Below are 14,541 nucleotides of genomic sequence, written 5' to 3'. Positions count from 1 at the left end.
CAGACAGAAAGAAAACTGACGATTATGATTTTCTAGATAGATAAACAAACCACGCAAAGACGCATTAGACGCGGGGAGAAGCGGCAGTCAAGACAGACGCCATCAGTGCTCTGACCTGGAAATGACGTCAGACCGGACTCACAGACACAGACATGTGAAGAACATCTCAAACAATCCAATTATTTATAATACATTACTGGCTTGGAGAGATGTAAAGAATTTTTTGAAATCTCAAATTCAGTCTCATTATGGTCTCCGAGGTGTTTGGTTGATGGGTTGGATGTCTAAGGGTCTTGTTAATTTCTCAGATTTGCTTGTCCAAGAAACTTTTAAATCTTTTGAAGATATCTCTTTGGCATATGGTCTTTTGAACAGAGATTTCTTTAAATTTCTACAGATCAGACATTTCTTGGATTCTTCATTAAGGGAGAACAAAATTCGTCTTGAGTTGTGCAGAATATAGGACTGATTATTAAGGTTTTGTTTACAGCATTTGCATGAGCTTATTAATGGTAATATGAAAAATTCTTCCAAAATGACATCAAATAATTATTTTATACTAAATGCATAATTCTTAAACTAATTGATTTTTATTGTCTGATCTCAAAATCTGAAACATAGACATACTGATATACAGACGCTCCTCTATTTATGAATGAGATATGAACCGAACGGCCGTTCGTAATTTGAAATGTTCGTACAGTAAGTCGTTATTCAACATCATTTTAAGGGTATACGCAAGTACAAAGTAGTAGCGTGGCGGGAGTAGCAGCCAGAAGTCGTTCTAGGCGGAATTGGCACGCAGTAAAAAAAAACTGATGTTGCGGACAGGAAACGGGAGCCCAACGAACATAATTTGGACTTACAGTCCTCTTCGTTCATATGTCTGAAAGTTCATAAGTAGAGGACCCTCTGTATATACTGTACATACACTCACCTAAAGGATTATTAGGAACACCATACTAATATGGTGTTTGACCCCCTTTCGCCTTCAGAACTGCCTTAATTCTACGTGGCATTGATTCAACAAGGTGCTGAAAGCATTCTTTAGAAATGTTGGCCCATATTGATAGGATAGCATCTTACAGTTGATGGAGATTTGTGGGATGCACATCCAGGGCACGAAGCTCCCGTTCCACCACATCCCAAAGATGCTCTATTGGGTTGAGATCTGGTGACTGTGGGGGCCATTGTAGTACAGTGAACTCATTGTCATGTTCAAGAAACCAATTTGAAATGATTTGAGCTTTGTGACATGGTGCATTATCCTGCTGGAAGTAGCCATCAGAGGATGGGTACATGGTGGTCATAAAGGGATGGACATGGTCACAAACAATGCTCAGGTAGGCCGTGGCATTTAAACGATGCCCAATTGGCACTAAGGGGCCTAAAGTGTGCCAAGAAAACATCCCCCACACCATTACACCACCACCACCAGCCTGCACAGTGGTAACAAGGCATGATGGATCCATGTTCTCATTCTGTTTACGCCAAATTCTGACTCTACCATTTGAATGTCTCAACAGAAATCGAGACTCATCAGACCAGGCAACATTTTTCCAGTCTTCAACTGTCCAATTTTGGTGAGCTCGTGCAAATTGTAGCCTCTTTTTCCTATTTGTAGTGGAGATGAGTGGTACCCGGTGGGGTCTTCTGCTGTTGTAGCCCATCCGCCTCAAGGTTGTGCGTGTTGTGGCTTCACAAATGCTTTGCTGCATACCTCGGTTGTAACGAGTGGTTATTTCAGTCAAAGTTGCTCTTCTATCAGCTTGAATCAGTCGGCCCATTCTCCCTTGACCTCTAGCATCAACAAGGCATTTTCGCCCACAGGACTGCCGCATACTGGATGTTTTTCCCTCTGCCCACCATTCTTTGTAAACCCTAGAAATGGTTGTGCGTGAAAATCCCAGTAACTGAGCAGATTGTGAAATACTCAGACCGGCCCGTCTGGCACCAACAACCATGCCACGCTCAAAATTGCTTAAATCACCTTTCTTTCCCATTCTGACATTCAGTTTGGAGTTCAGGAGATTGTCTTGACCAGGACCACACCCCTAAATGCATTGAAGCAACTGCCATGTGATTGGTTGATTAGATAATTGCATTAATGAGAAATTGAACAAGTGTTCCTAATAATCCTTTAGGTGAGTGTATTTATCAATCACTTCAATCAAATCACTTTTATAGCCTAACAAGTTACTCATATGCGGTTTACTATTCTGCTCCCCATGAAATAAAATATATTCATATGAAATAATCTGCATTGTATAAAGTATATAAATAAATGTTACTTGACTTTTTGTAATCAAATAACAATCACCACGTGATACCTGGATAATGTCCACCTCTCTGAAAGGATTCTGCTAAAGAACTCTGCCTCAAACCAGAAGAAGATGGGGGTCGTGTCTCTGTTACCTCCTCTGCTCGCCTCAGGTGTACTTCGTCGTGCTCTTTAGGGTGTTTTACTTTTAGATGCTTTATCATATTTGTGGTATTGCCACAGTGGCGTACTGTTTTTTGACAAACGTCACACGAAGCTTCATCATTGTTAACTGGAGTAAAATAACTCCAGATCATGCTTCTTTTTCTTTCAGTCATGACCGCGCACTCGCCTCCCTTTTTAAGCCCGCGCTGCGCGTGTTCGCCTTTGACAGAGTGAGCGAGCGCTGCATTGACAAGCGGAGACACAGCGGAAAATGTAGTTCTCATTGCGTTCCTATTTAAATAAATATTTAAACAATATACGGCGTACTACCATTATTAAAATGTCTTAAAATCACTCGTTAAAAAAACAGATAGAATCGATATTTCTATTTGAGAATCGATCTGTTTGATACAATGCCAGTATCGAAAATATCGATACTTTAGGATCGATCCGCACATCCCTACCACATACCTCTTTTATTCCAGCAGAGTCCTTTATGGGATTTACCTTAACCGCAAATATCTCTCCACTGAAAATGTCCATCATCTTAAAGCATTTGACAAAACCTCCTTAAAAACACAAGTGTATTAAGAATTTGAGAATTTCTGCCATATCTAATTGATTGGCTGATTGTCCATTTTCCGGAATTTACTCTACAGCAAGAGTAATAAACTGCAACTTAACTCCTTGGGTTTTCAGAATAACTTTCTCTCTCACTGTTATCAATTAATACATTGTATGCATATTATATGCCATTGCTCCATTTCATACACATTGACAGAGACAGTCCCTCACGATTCCCGCGCTAATGCCATATGGATCATCCAGGTACACCGGAAGCTCAGCTGCCTGTTTTCAACCTGGGCAACCACATGTGAGCTGGCATTTGGTTCCACAAGCTGAGCTTCACCATAGACCAGGGGTGTCCAAACTACGACCTGCGGGCCAACTGCGGCCCACTGTTCATTTCTAATTGGCCCACTTCAAATTCCAAAAACATAATGGAAAATGGCCCACACGTGAAAATTGACTGTTGTACTTCTAAGTTTTTACACTAGATGGTGCTGTTTTTAACAAGACAGCTTCTACACCAGGGATCTCAAGCTCCAGTCCTGGACGGCTGGAGCCCTACACATTTTTGGATTTCCCCTCATTTAACATACCTGATTCAACTTCTTGTGCTAATTACCACACACCTCTTGAGCTGAATCATTTGTGGTGGAACGAGGAACGAGCTTACCTTTGGGTCTTTTTTTTCCAATATGCGCTGGAACAGCCTGACGAAGAAGTTCTTCACACGTTTAGCTGATCTAAATCTTGGCATCTTGTAGTAGCTATTTGATGGCAGTTCCTCAGGAGTGAAGCCCTAGGGTTGTAGTTTAAGATGTTTCAGTTGAGCAAACCAATTCCTCAGGATGCATGAATATTGTTGAACTCAGCAGCCCAGTAGTTTGCATGTGCACTAACCTTAGTGAAGAACTTATGGCTTAGGATTTGGTCCAAAGTGGGCCGATCCTGTGGATTCCTTTGAAAGATCCAAGAAATCAGTTTCCGGGCTGATGAGGAGAGGGTCTTGGGCAGAATGTACTCTCCGTCTGTGACACGCTGCTTGATTTCCTTAGCTGTGCCATCAAAGGGGTATGCACCAACTAGCATTGCATACCTGTATTGAGAAAATGAGCAAAGGCATTTGAGTTTCAATTGCATATAACAACATTCCGCATAGGTGCATTTCAGATACCATGCATTCTTGACTCTGCATTCTGACTGTGAGGACGATTGAGAAGGTATACATACATGATACACCCCAGCGCCCAAACATCTGCCTCTGGCCCGTGTCCCTCCATCTTCCACACCTCAGGAGCCGCATACTCTCTAGTGCCACAAAAGCATCTACAACACACACAAAATGAAAACAGTATACACGTCCTTTAGCCTGCTGCATGAGCAATTTGAAAGATTTGCTAGAGAATCTAAGAAAAACAACCCACTTCTGCCTCATTTTCAGTGGCTCCAGCTTCGTTGCCAGTCCAAAGTCGGCCAGTTTCAGTTGAAGGTTCTCCGTTAATAATAGGTTCTCTGAAAGACCAATGACTCAAATACTTCACCTAATAACACCAGGCATTAAACAATTGCAGAATACAACAGCAGGCAGCAATCATATAAACCACACAGGAAATGCCATGTAAAATACCAACACTAACATGAAGAATAAATCAAATCACGTGTACATGCACACATACCTAATTTGAGGTCCCTGTGGACAATGCCTTTGCCATGCATGTGTTGTAATGCCCCAATGAGCTGCCTCATGTAAAACCGCACTTCAGGGTTGCTCAGTGTCTCTCGTTCTTGAAGGATGTCTAGCATCGACCGGAATGGGAAAAGAAAGGATGGCGTGAGTCGACATAGAGTCTTAACCTTAACAAACTGTCTGCAAAGGCCAGAAACAACTAGGCTCACCCCCCTACTGCACAGCTCCATGAAGATGTACATGAATTTTTCATCTTCGATATGATGGGAGAAGTTCACGACTTGCTGGTGTTGCAGTGTCTTCAGAATCTCCACTTCTTGGAGACTCTGAAATGTCAGACGTGTTACCACAATGAGCATAAGGGAAATGCAGTTTAACTGTGGAGGGGGCTGACTTCAAGCAGGATTCAGACCACATACCTCTTTTATTCCAGCAGAGTCCTTTATGGGAATTACCTTCACCGCAAATATCTCTCCACTGAAAATGTCCATCATCTTAAAGCATTTGGCAAAACCTCCTTAAAATGTTCTCCCACTAATTTCCACTTATGGCCACGAGTTCTACTATTTAAAGTAATATTAAAGTAGCCATTTGGCTGAACAGCATCCAGACCTGTTAGAATCTTATAGACCTGGATCATGTCCCCCCTTAGTCTCCTTTGCTCAAGGCTAAACAGATTCAGTTCCGCTAACCTCTCCTCATAAGACATTCCTCTAAGACCAGGAATCATTCTTGTAGCCCTACCTTGCACCCTTTCCAACGCACCAATGTCCTTCTTAAGGTATGGTGACCAAACCTGCACACAATATTCTAGGTGGGGTCTTACCAAGGAATTGTATAATCGTAGCATCACCTCCCTTGACTTAAGCCCTCCACCAAACCCCCATGAATCCTAACTGAATGGGTCGCTTTTTGCTGTGAATTTTGGGAGTCTGTGCAACATCGGGACCACAGCTCTCGCGTTACTTCTAAAAGGGGAAGGAATTATATTCAAAGTCTTTAATAGTGCCCGATTTTAACTAACGACCAAATTATGTCGATATAAACTGTATTGTGTCCTCCTTTATCTGGTTTTGATAATATATCGATATTCCGTAAATATCCGATAAACAGCCCAGCACTAATTGGTCCGTCTTGTTTCATTGTCACCCCGAAACTTGTGTGGATTGCTCCAGAAAACAGCCCTGGTTCCATTAGCCCCGGTAAGAATGGCAAAACGATGGCCAGAGTAACTCAACACTTGAAGAATGAAAGTCAGAATAGGGCTGTCTGGTGTTGTTGAGTCTTGTATTCTGTGACAATCATCTTGTTTTGGAAGTGTGTGTCTTGGAATACTTAAAAATAAAATATTCATAAGGGATGGATGGAGTTTTACTTACTGTAATAGATCATGTTTGTTACCATGAAACGGTAAACATACAGGGCTCTAATCCACATGGTTACTGTATTGTATAATGGAATCGGTAAATTCTGCTGCTTTGATGTGTTTAAACATCACAGATAATCATTGTGAAATAGTAAAATAACAGGTGAATATGTCCCCATAATTTAAATCAGAAAAGGCAGAATTCTTACTTTAGGTACTCTGAGAGTAAAGAAATAATGCAATTTATGGAAGGCGCAATATATATGTATATTGGTTTGTATATTTAGTGTCTGCCCTGTGCTGCCTTATGCTGTGTTACACAGTCTTAATTACTTCTGTGTAAGAAGCGAAATTTTCTTTGTGTTATCCATATGTTGACTATGTGCAGCTGTCTTTTTATGTCTGCACATTGAGCCTGGAGATACGCAATTTTGTACAGCTATGCTTCCGTTGTTGTACTGTTGTATGGTGTGAATGACAATAAAGTTCACTTATATAAATTATTTGATTCAATAGTCAGTTCCTGATGCCAGCATTTGGATTGAGTGGGCTGCTAGCCTTGGTGCACATGAACCTTTCCAGCGTTGCTATTCTCTATAGTAAATGCTGTTCTGCATATCAGGCAATCTGTGCACTGACTGGTGTGTTTTTATAGGTGAAGTACCCCTACGGAAATGCAGGCGGCCCAATCCGGGACCAGCGCATAAGTCTCCCAAGCATTCGTTTCCTGTCTCCAATGAGACATGTGAGGCTGTGAGGTCCTGGAGCTCAGCGAGCAATTTCATTTTCATTATATTTACATACTTGCAGAAGCCATATTGATAGATAAATATTTATCTGAAAAGTTTAACATCACTAATTGAAGGACTAAGGCAGCAAGAAAACGCATTTAAAAGTTTTGTTTTCCTCCTCGTTTAAAAATGGCTAGTCGCTCACAGAAACCTGCTACAGCTAGCAAGAAGGCTACCACTGAGGGTGATGCACAGCAACTTTCTTCGGATTCGGTTGAGAAAATTATGACAGCGATACACAATAGATACACAAACTGCTGTCCTCTGGCAAGAAATAACTTCTATCCACCAAGAGTTGCATTCTACGGCTAGCTCCTTACAGACTGCTAATGCACAGCATTCCAAGCGTTTGGACGACCTCGAGCAGTCTACCACGGCGTGGAGCTCTACAGTCTTTACTTTGGAAACTGCCGCAAAAAAACTGCAGTCAGATGTGTGTAACCTGACAACTAAATGCATGGATTTGGAAGCCCGTAGCCGGCATCAGAATATTTGGCTTGTTGGAATAGAGGAGGGCTAAGAGGGGACCAACCCGTGGCAATTCTGCGCGACTGCTTTGAAGGAGATACCGAACCTGGAGGAAACTCCACGTCTGGACCGGGGCCACCGTTCATTAGCACCGAGGCTGCGGGAAGGGGAGAGGCCAAGACCATTCATAATCCGCGTACATCATGGTGACATGAAGGATCGCATCCTTCGCCTCTCCAGCCAGAAGAAGCAGCTGTTTTACAAGGAGAAGCGTGTGCACATCTTTCCGGACTTCACTCCGGAGATAGCAAAGAAGTGAGCTGCCTTTAAAGAGGCAAAGCAGCTCCTTAGAACTGTTAAGGATGTGAAATTTGGTCTCCGTTATCCAGCTACATTTGATGGCGAGGAAAAAACCTTTACCGATCCTCATCGTGCCATCTCGTATATAAAGACTACCATTCTCCTCCATCATGATCAGGTACAGACATAACTTTCAAAAACGGTCAGTGTTTTTTAAGTGACCGAACTGTACAGGTTTATTTCACCGTCAGTGTCAAAGTTGAATTAACCAGGTCTATAGCCTACTAAATGCAGATAGTGCTATGTTGCTCAATTTATGAGAAAGACATTTATTTTCCCTTTTTTCTCTCGGTTCTTATTAGTCTATGGCAAGGTTTGGTGTAGGCACTTTTTTCAACATGCCAGGAATTCTTGTTCTCTTCCTCATATAAATAGGCTATGTGTTATGTTCGCTGGTGAGTGGGGAAGCAGGCGAGTAGAGCCAAGCGGTCAGGCAAACGGGGTTTATTCAGGGAAGACAGGGTAAACAAGCACGGACTGGCACGAGACTTGACAACATCAATGACCGATCTCGGAAACAGTGGGAGACGCGGACTAATATGGACAAGATATGGTGAACAGAACAGGCCACAGATGAGAACAATTAGGGATGAACACGAGGTAACGAGGTGGGCGTGGCACACATTAGCAGAGGACGGAGCAGTGCGTGACATAACCCCCCCCCAAAGGCGCGCACACCGGGCACGCCCGAGAGGAGGCAACGGACGAGACGAGGGGCCCAAAACCTGGAAGACAGAAGCAAAACATCAACCAGACACCGGAAACAGGACAGAGACACAGAACAGGAACAAGGACGAAAAGAAAGACAGGACACGACAAAGAACAGGAAAGGCAGACAGGCAGACAGAGAAGGGAAACACAACAGGAACACCCACAGGTGACACGAAGGGGCCAGGAGTGAACAAAGGAACCAGAGGGGGACGAGGAGCAGAGACAGGAGGGACAAAGGGACGAGGAGGGAACAGAGGAGACACAGAGGGCGGAGGAGCAGAGACAGGAGGCAGAAAGGGAAAGGGAGGAGGAACAAGGGGCACCTGAAGGACCCCAGACAGGCGACGGGCAGCGGCCGGAGGGGCCACAGGCGAGAGGGAGAAGGGAGCAGGAGGGAACCACACAGGGGCCGAGGGAACGGGACGAGGGAGAGACGGAGGGGACACGGAGGGAGCAGGAGGGAACACCAGCGAAGGCGGGCAGGAGGGGGAAGCCGCGGCAGGCGATGGCGCAGCCGGAGCCGGCGAAGGCGCCGCCCGACGCCCCGCCAAAGCAGGGGGGCCCGGAGGCGACCGACATGGAGCCGGAGGCGACGCCGAGGACCGGCACCGAGAGGGGACCCGAAGGCGACCGCCGACCCCGAGCCGGAGGACCCGCAGGCAGCCACCGAGCCACAGCCAGGGGCCGAACGGGCGAGTCAGGGGGCAGGGCGGGTGGGACCCGGGCCCGACACCTGTGTCCCCGTCCCTTACGGGACACCGAAAGGCAGGGTCTTTGGGGGTGTTGGCCTTGCCGGGGCAGGGGCGGGGGAGTCATAGGAACTGAAGTGGGTGGAGGCTCGGGCAAAGAAGGTGGCGTGGCAGCAGGCGGTGCAGCCGGAGCCTCAGCCAGGACTGGCGAGCCGGGCTGGACGGGCTGGACAGAAGAGCTGGGCTGGATGGGCAGAGAGGCGGCCTCAGGCAGGGCCGCGGGCAGGACGGGAGTGGCGGCCTCAGCCAGGGCTGCGGGCAGGACGGGAGAGGTGGCCTCAGGCAGGGCCGCGGGCAGGACGGGAGAGGCGGCCTCAGGCAGGGCCGCGGGTGTGTGGTCAGCAGGGGGCGCCTCGGCGGGCGCCGTCTTCACTTGGCCAGCAGGGGGCGCCTCGCCAGGAACCTTGGGCGTGTGGCCAGCAGGGGGCGCCTCGGCGGGCGCCGTCATCACTTGGCCAGCAGGGGGCGCCTCGGCGGGCACCTTGGGCGTGTGGCCAGCAGGGGGCGCCTCGGCAGGCGCTTCGGGCGTGCGGCCAATAGGGGGCGCCTCGGACAGAGCGCTGCAGGCGGAGGCGAAGCCAGGCCCTCGGGTGGAGCTGCAGCGGGCACCCTCAGTTCCTGGCCAGCAGGGGGCGCCCCGACGGGAGCCGCCATCACGCGGCCAGCAGGGGGCGCCGCGGCGGGCGCCGCCATCATGCACCCAAAGCACACCCAAAAGGAGCGCACCCAAAAGGATCTTACACGCTGGTCCACACTGCCATTATCATTAGCTGGGCGAATTAGTATAATTAAAATGAACATCCTTCCCAAGTTCCTATTTTTATTCCAGTGTATTCCCTGTTTTCTTACAAAAACATTTTTTACAAAACTTGATAGAGTTATTTCAACTTTTATCTGGAATAATAAAACACCTAGAATCAGGAAGTTGTTTCTGCAAAGACCTAAAAGATATGAAGGAATGGCTCTGCCAAATTTTCTAATTTATTATTGGGCTGCTAATATCAAATGCCTACTGAATTGGCGTTGGGACACTTCCTCTATTGATCTTCCAGGCTGGCTGCAAATCAAATCTACTTCTTGTGGTCCAATCTCACTTTCAGCTCTTTTGTGTTCATCTATTCCTTTACATGCACCCCAGACCTGCCGGAATCCAGTAGTGCTTCATTCACTAAGAATCTGGTCTCAGTTTCGTAAACATTATGGCCTAGCCTCCATGTCTGTTTACGTCCCTGTCATGGCCAACCTGCTATTTCCAGCTTCTCTATTAGATAATGCATTCAGACAATGGTTTAAAAATGGAGTGTTGAATATTAAGACGTTATATAAGGATGGCGTCTTCATGTCATTTGATCAGGTTAGACAGGAGTTTGCTCTGCCAGCAAATCACTTTTTCAGATACCTACAAGTTAGACATTTCATACAGAATAACATCAGTCATTTTCCTTCACTACCTCAGACATCATTTCTTGATTCAATCATAGAAACTCAGCCAGAGGTTAGGGGAACCGTCTCAAAGCTGTACACAAATATATTTGACATGGAAGGTTCTTCACTGACAATAGTAAAAGAAAATTGGGAGAAGGATATGGGCAGGGGCGGATTAAGGTGTACGGAGGCCCCTAGGCTACAGTAGTCTGTGGGCCCCCCAACCCAGCCCCGCTCCGCGCCAATGGGGGCCCCCTTGCAGGCTGGCACACGTGGGGCCCCTAGGCTTAAGCCATATCTAGCCTGTGCGTTAATCCGCCCCTGGATATGGGTACAACTATTAATGATGATCAATGGTCTAACATACTTCAAAGAATCCACTCCTCCTCTATTTGTTCGAGGCACTGCCTCATTCAGTTCAAGATTGTACATAGACTTCACATGTCTGGGGTTAAGTTATCCAAGATTTACCCGGGGGTCAATCCTATTTGTGACAGATGTAGACAAGCACCTGCTACTCTCTTTCACACTTTTTGGTCATGTCCAAGTATGACTGCATTCTGGTCTTCAATATTTGAGGTGTATTCTGTGATTTCGGGGGTAACATTTGACCTTGGTCCTTTTATCGGACTTTTTGGCGTACCATTCAATGATCTCCTATTACGAAAGACACAATTAAATTGTATAGCCTACTCCTCCCTTTTGGCTCGGCGACTCATTCTTTTAAATTGGAAAAATGAGGAAACCCCCCTCCTTTGGCAGATGGATATGTGGTGTCATGTTTTTCCTTAAGATTGAAAAGATTAGATATGCATTGCATGGATCAGTGGGAAAGTTTGATATGGTATGACATCCTTTTATTTCTCATATAGAACAGCTGACAATGCACCTTGACTCTGGATAATGTGTGATGTGTACAAAGTAACTGAGTGACTACTCTGGACCCTGTGTTTTTTTTTTAATTTGTCTTGTGGTGTTGTGTTTATTTGTCTTAATGCTTGTATCCGTGGGGGGTTTTTGTATGTCTGAAAAAACCAATAAAAAATACATTGACAAAAAAAAGAAACAATTGCATAACATAGGATACCATAAAATCAAGATAGGATAGGTTAAAAGAAGAAGTTTAAGATAAAATTGTATAAGATAAAGGATAAGATTAAGATAATGATAAGTAGAGATAAGGTTAAGATAACATTATATAACATAACATAGGATACGATAAAATTAGGATAGCTTACGATAAGGTTAGAATAAGATTGTATAGCATAAAATAATATATAATATTATATATAAGGATAGGATAGGTTGTATAACATTAGATAACATAGGATATGATAAAATTAGGATAAGATTGTAAAAATCGAACGCGAGAAACCGTGAAATTAACGTGACGTCCCCTTGTCCGCAACTGAAAGCGAACACGGAAAAGTGAAGCATCAATTGGCCTTAAGTGTCACGCTAGATGCGTTAGTTGGCAACCCTGTTAAGCCCCCTAGACCCCGTCCATGAAAGAATCATGATGGCCATTGAAAGGATGCAGGCAGACACTGGAAACAGTATTGAACGCCTGGTCCAGACCATTCAAAAAAATCCCCCTGGCCCGGCGTCCATGGAGAACATGTGTTTTGAGAAGCCCTGCAGGACAGTGCAAGAGCTTGAGGGATTCAAATTGCAGTTGGAGGGCCCAGAACAAAAACAAAAGATGGTATGTTGATATGCCATATTGCTGTTTAAAAGGGTTTGTCTAATAGCAACACTAAGAATTGTTTTTAAGTATTTGTCTTCATATGTTGTATAGATCCGTTTTTTAGTCTGATGGGAGGCTGCAGCATTGGGGACGATGTGAGGAGAATCCTCAGAAAGATAGCTACAAACGAGGTCTGGTCACGTTACGGCCTGAAAGGCCGAAAAGGAAAGCTGTCCTTCTTGGGAACAGCACTCCACCATGTTGTTTTAAGTAAGCTTCTAAAAGACCCTTCTTCTTATAATCATGCATATGTTTGAAACAGAAAATTAAAAACCACATATATCGCTAAATGAATTACCTAGTATGTTAAACGGTTAGATTTCACAAAATGTTGTCCATTACATTGCATAGACCCATTATTTAATATTTATTAAATACTGCATTTTTTCTAGGAGCTTGTGCTGCACAATTTCCGAGGTTTAGCGAGAAGGACATTGAAAATTATATAGGGGATACCCTAAAACACGCACCTCACCGTGCAAAGATCCACCTGTAAGTTTTTTTTGTTTTTCTTCGGAGCAGTTAACACTTAAAACTGCACTGCACATTGATGCCATTTTTAAATTTATAGTACCTGTTCACTTAAATCGGACAAGCCAAGGTTGTCACGCCCAGCTCGTCCGATCCTCGTGCGTGCCACGTCCCCTCATTACTCACGTGCACTACCCCGATTGTGATCACCTGTTTCCTGTTATTTCGGCTTGTCTTGTGTATTTCAGTCCGCGTTCGAGTCTGTTTCCCCAGGTCTGTCATTGATGTTGTTAACCGAGTGCTCCCTTGTCTGCTTGTTCTCCATAATAAACCCCGTTGCCCTTGGATTGCAGTCTCCCTGATCCTGCTATCCCACACCCCACTCGCTCGCCCGTCACCCGGTCGTGACAAAGGTGCTGTAACATTTTATGGCAACATAGGAGGACATCCAAGATATTAGTGTAACTCGTTACTTTTATTACCCTTCACCTTGTCTCTATTAAACCTTTGTTTCTGTCACAAATTCATGGACACCTACTCATAGTCTAACCACTAATAATCTCACTTTTCTCTTATATTTCCACACTTTACATGGCAAACACATTTGGTTAATATGCTAAGTTACCTCATAGCCTGTACACCTAAGGGTAATCAAAAGCAATTAAAAAGTAAATGAAGTGACTGGAAAATATTGTTATTTATGATTTTCAGGCAGCGGAAGAAGAACCTGGGCCATCTACACGACGACAAATTCAAGACAGTGACTGAGTTTTCTCTCAAACGTTTCTTTTTTATTGATAGTGTTTTTGGATGGTTTCAGCTCAGTTTGAGAAAAGAACATTTTAGATGTTACTACAATGACTGAAATAATTGTTTCATGTAAATAATTTGTTTAAATAATTGTTTTACATAACGATCTGAGTTGTGCTGTACGAAAAATCCACCTGCACACATCATTGCGATGTGCGCATGCACAATATTACTCATCGGATTAGGTACTGTTTTGTGTCTGTTGTTGCAGCTCGGGGCAACACCACTAACCTATTTGTCATGCTATGTTAATTGGTAGATAATAACAAGTCCTATTTCATTACAGGTTATTTCGGGTAATCTCTCCTTTTCTGTTGTATAAAAATCTCAATGTCACTTGCCAAGGAGGTCCGTGCCCGGTTAGCCAACTCCAGGGCTACGGGGTCCTCCTCGACCTCTGGCTGGGAACGCCAGTACACAAATTCCTGCAGCAGACCGAGCCGATCGTGCTCGGTCTGCCGCTTTGTGCTTTTTCGGAGATCAGTCATTCTGTCACGATACGGGGCGGGCGAGCCGTGGAAACAGGCGACGTGCAGCCAGAACGTCAGGTAACCGGGATTTATTTACACAGACGGACAGGCACGGACATCTACGGACAGTACAACAATGACTGATCTGGGGATGACTGACTCTGACAAGGACTAAATACACTAAACAAGCTGAGGGAAACGAGCAACAGGTGAGATCCATCAGGGAAGAACACGAGGTAATGAGGGGGGCGTGGCACACATCCGGATCGTACGGAGCAGGGTGTGACAGAAGGGGGGGGTTGCACCTTTTTGCTGGGTTGGGAGTGGAATTTCCCTAATCTTTAGGGTTTTTGCCCTCCTTCCTAGGCTGGATAGACAGGCTTATGTGTGGGACTCATAGGAGGCCTAGGCCTAACGAGGATTGGAAGCTGAACATCCTTGAAGTAGACCAATAGAGGTGGCGTATTATGTTTGTTGTATGTTCGAAACCTGGT

At 45.0% G+C, this 14,541-nt stretch overlaps 1 protein-coding gene across 1 annotated transcript; it reads right to left on the bottom strand.

The window, feature by feature from the left end:
* Positions 1-2,594: 2,594 nt before the first annotated feature.
* Positions 2,595-14,065, bottom strand: LOC140581995 (serine/threonine-protein kinase PLK3-like). Its single transcript, XM_072706024.1, has 11 exons — positions 13,915-14,065; positions 9,128-9,376; positions 7,369-7,461; positions 5,092-5,196; positions 4,892-4,995; positions 4,669-4,801; positions 4,417-4,504; positions 4,223-4,318; positions 3,893-4,088; positions 3,666-3,791; positions 2,595-2,666 (listed from the first exon to the last, which is right to left on the bottom strand). The coding sequence occupies exons 1-11, from the start codon at positions 14,063-14,065 to the stop codon at positions 2,595-2,597; spliced, it is 1,413 nt and encodes a 470-aa protein (XP_072562125.1).
* Positions 14,066-14,541: the final 476 nt, after the last annotated feature.

Source organism: Paramormyrops kingsleyae, chromosome 23 (genome assembly GCF_048594095.1).
Source record: "Paramormyrops kingsleyae isolate MSU_618 chromosome 23, PKINGS_0.4, whole genome shotgun sequence".
In the NCBI taxonomy this organism is placed as follows: Eukaryota; Metazoa; Chordata; class Actinopteri; order Osteoglossiformes; family Mormyridae; genus Paramormyrops; species Paramormyrops kingsleyae.
This window is presented reverse-complemented; position numbering and strand designations above follow the sequence as displayed.

Bases quoted from the DNA above. Each gene is read 5' to 3' on its own strand.
- LOC140581995 (XM_072706024.1), bottom strand. From the start codon at position 14,065: ATGACTGATCTCCGAAAAAGCACAAAGCGGCAGACCGAGCACGATCGG. The intron at 4,089-4,222 runs GTATGTATACCT...TTCTCAATACAG, and splicing joins TGGGCGCTGGGGTGTATCAT to GTATGCAATGCTAGTTGGTG. The intron at 3,792-3,892 runs GTTAGTGCACAT...CTACAACCCTAG, and splicing joins GCCATAAGTTCTTCACTAAG to GGCTTCACTCCTGAGGAACT.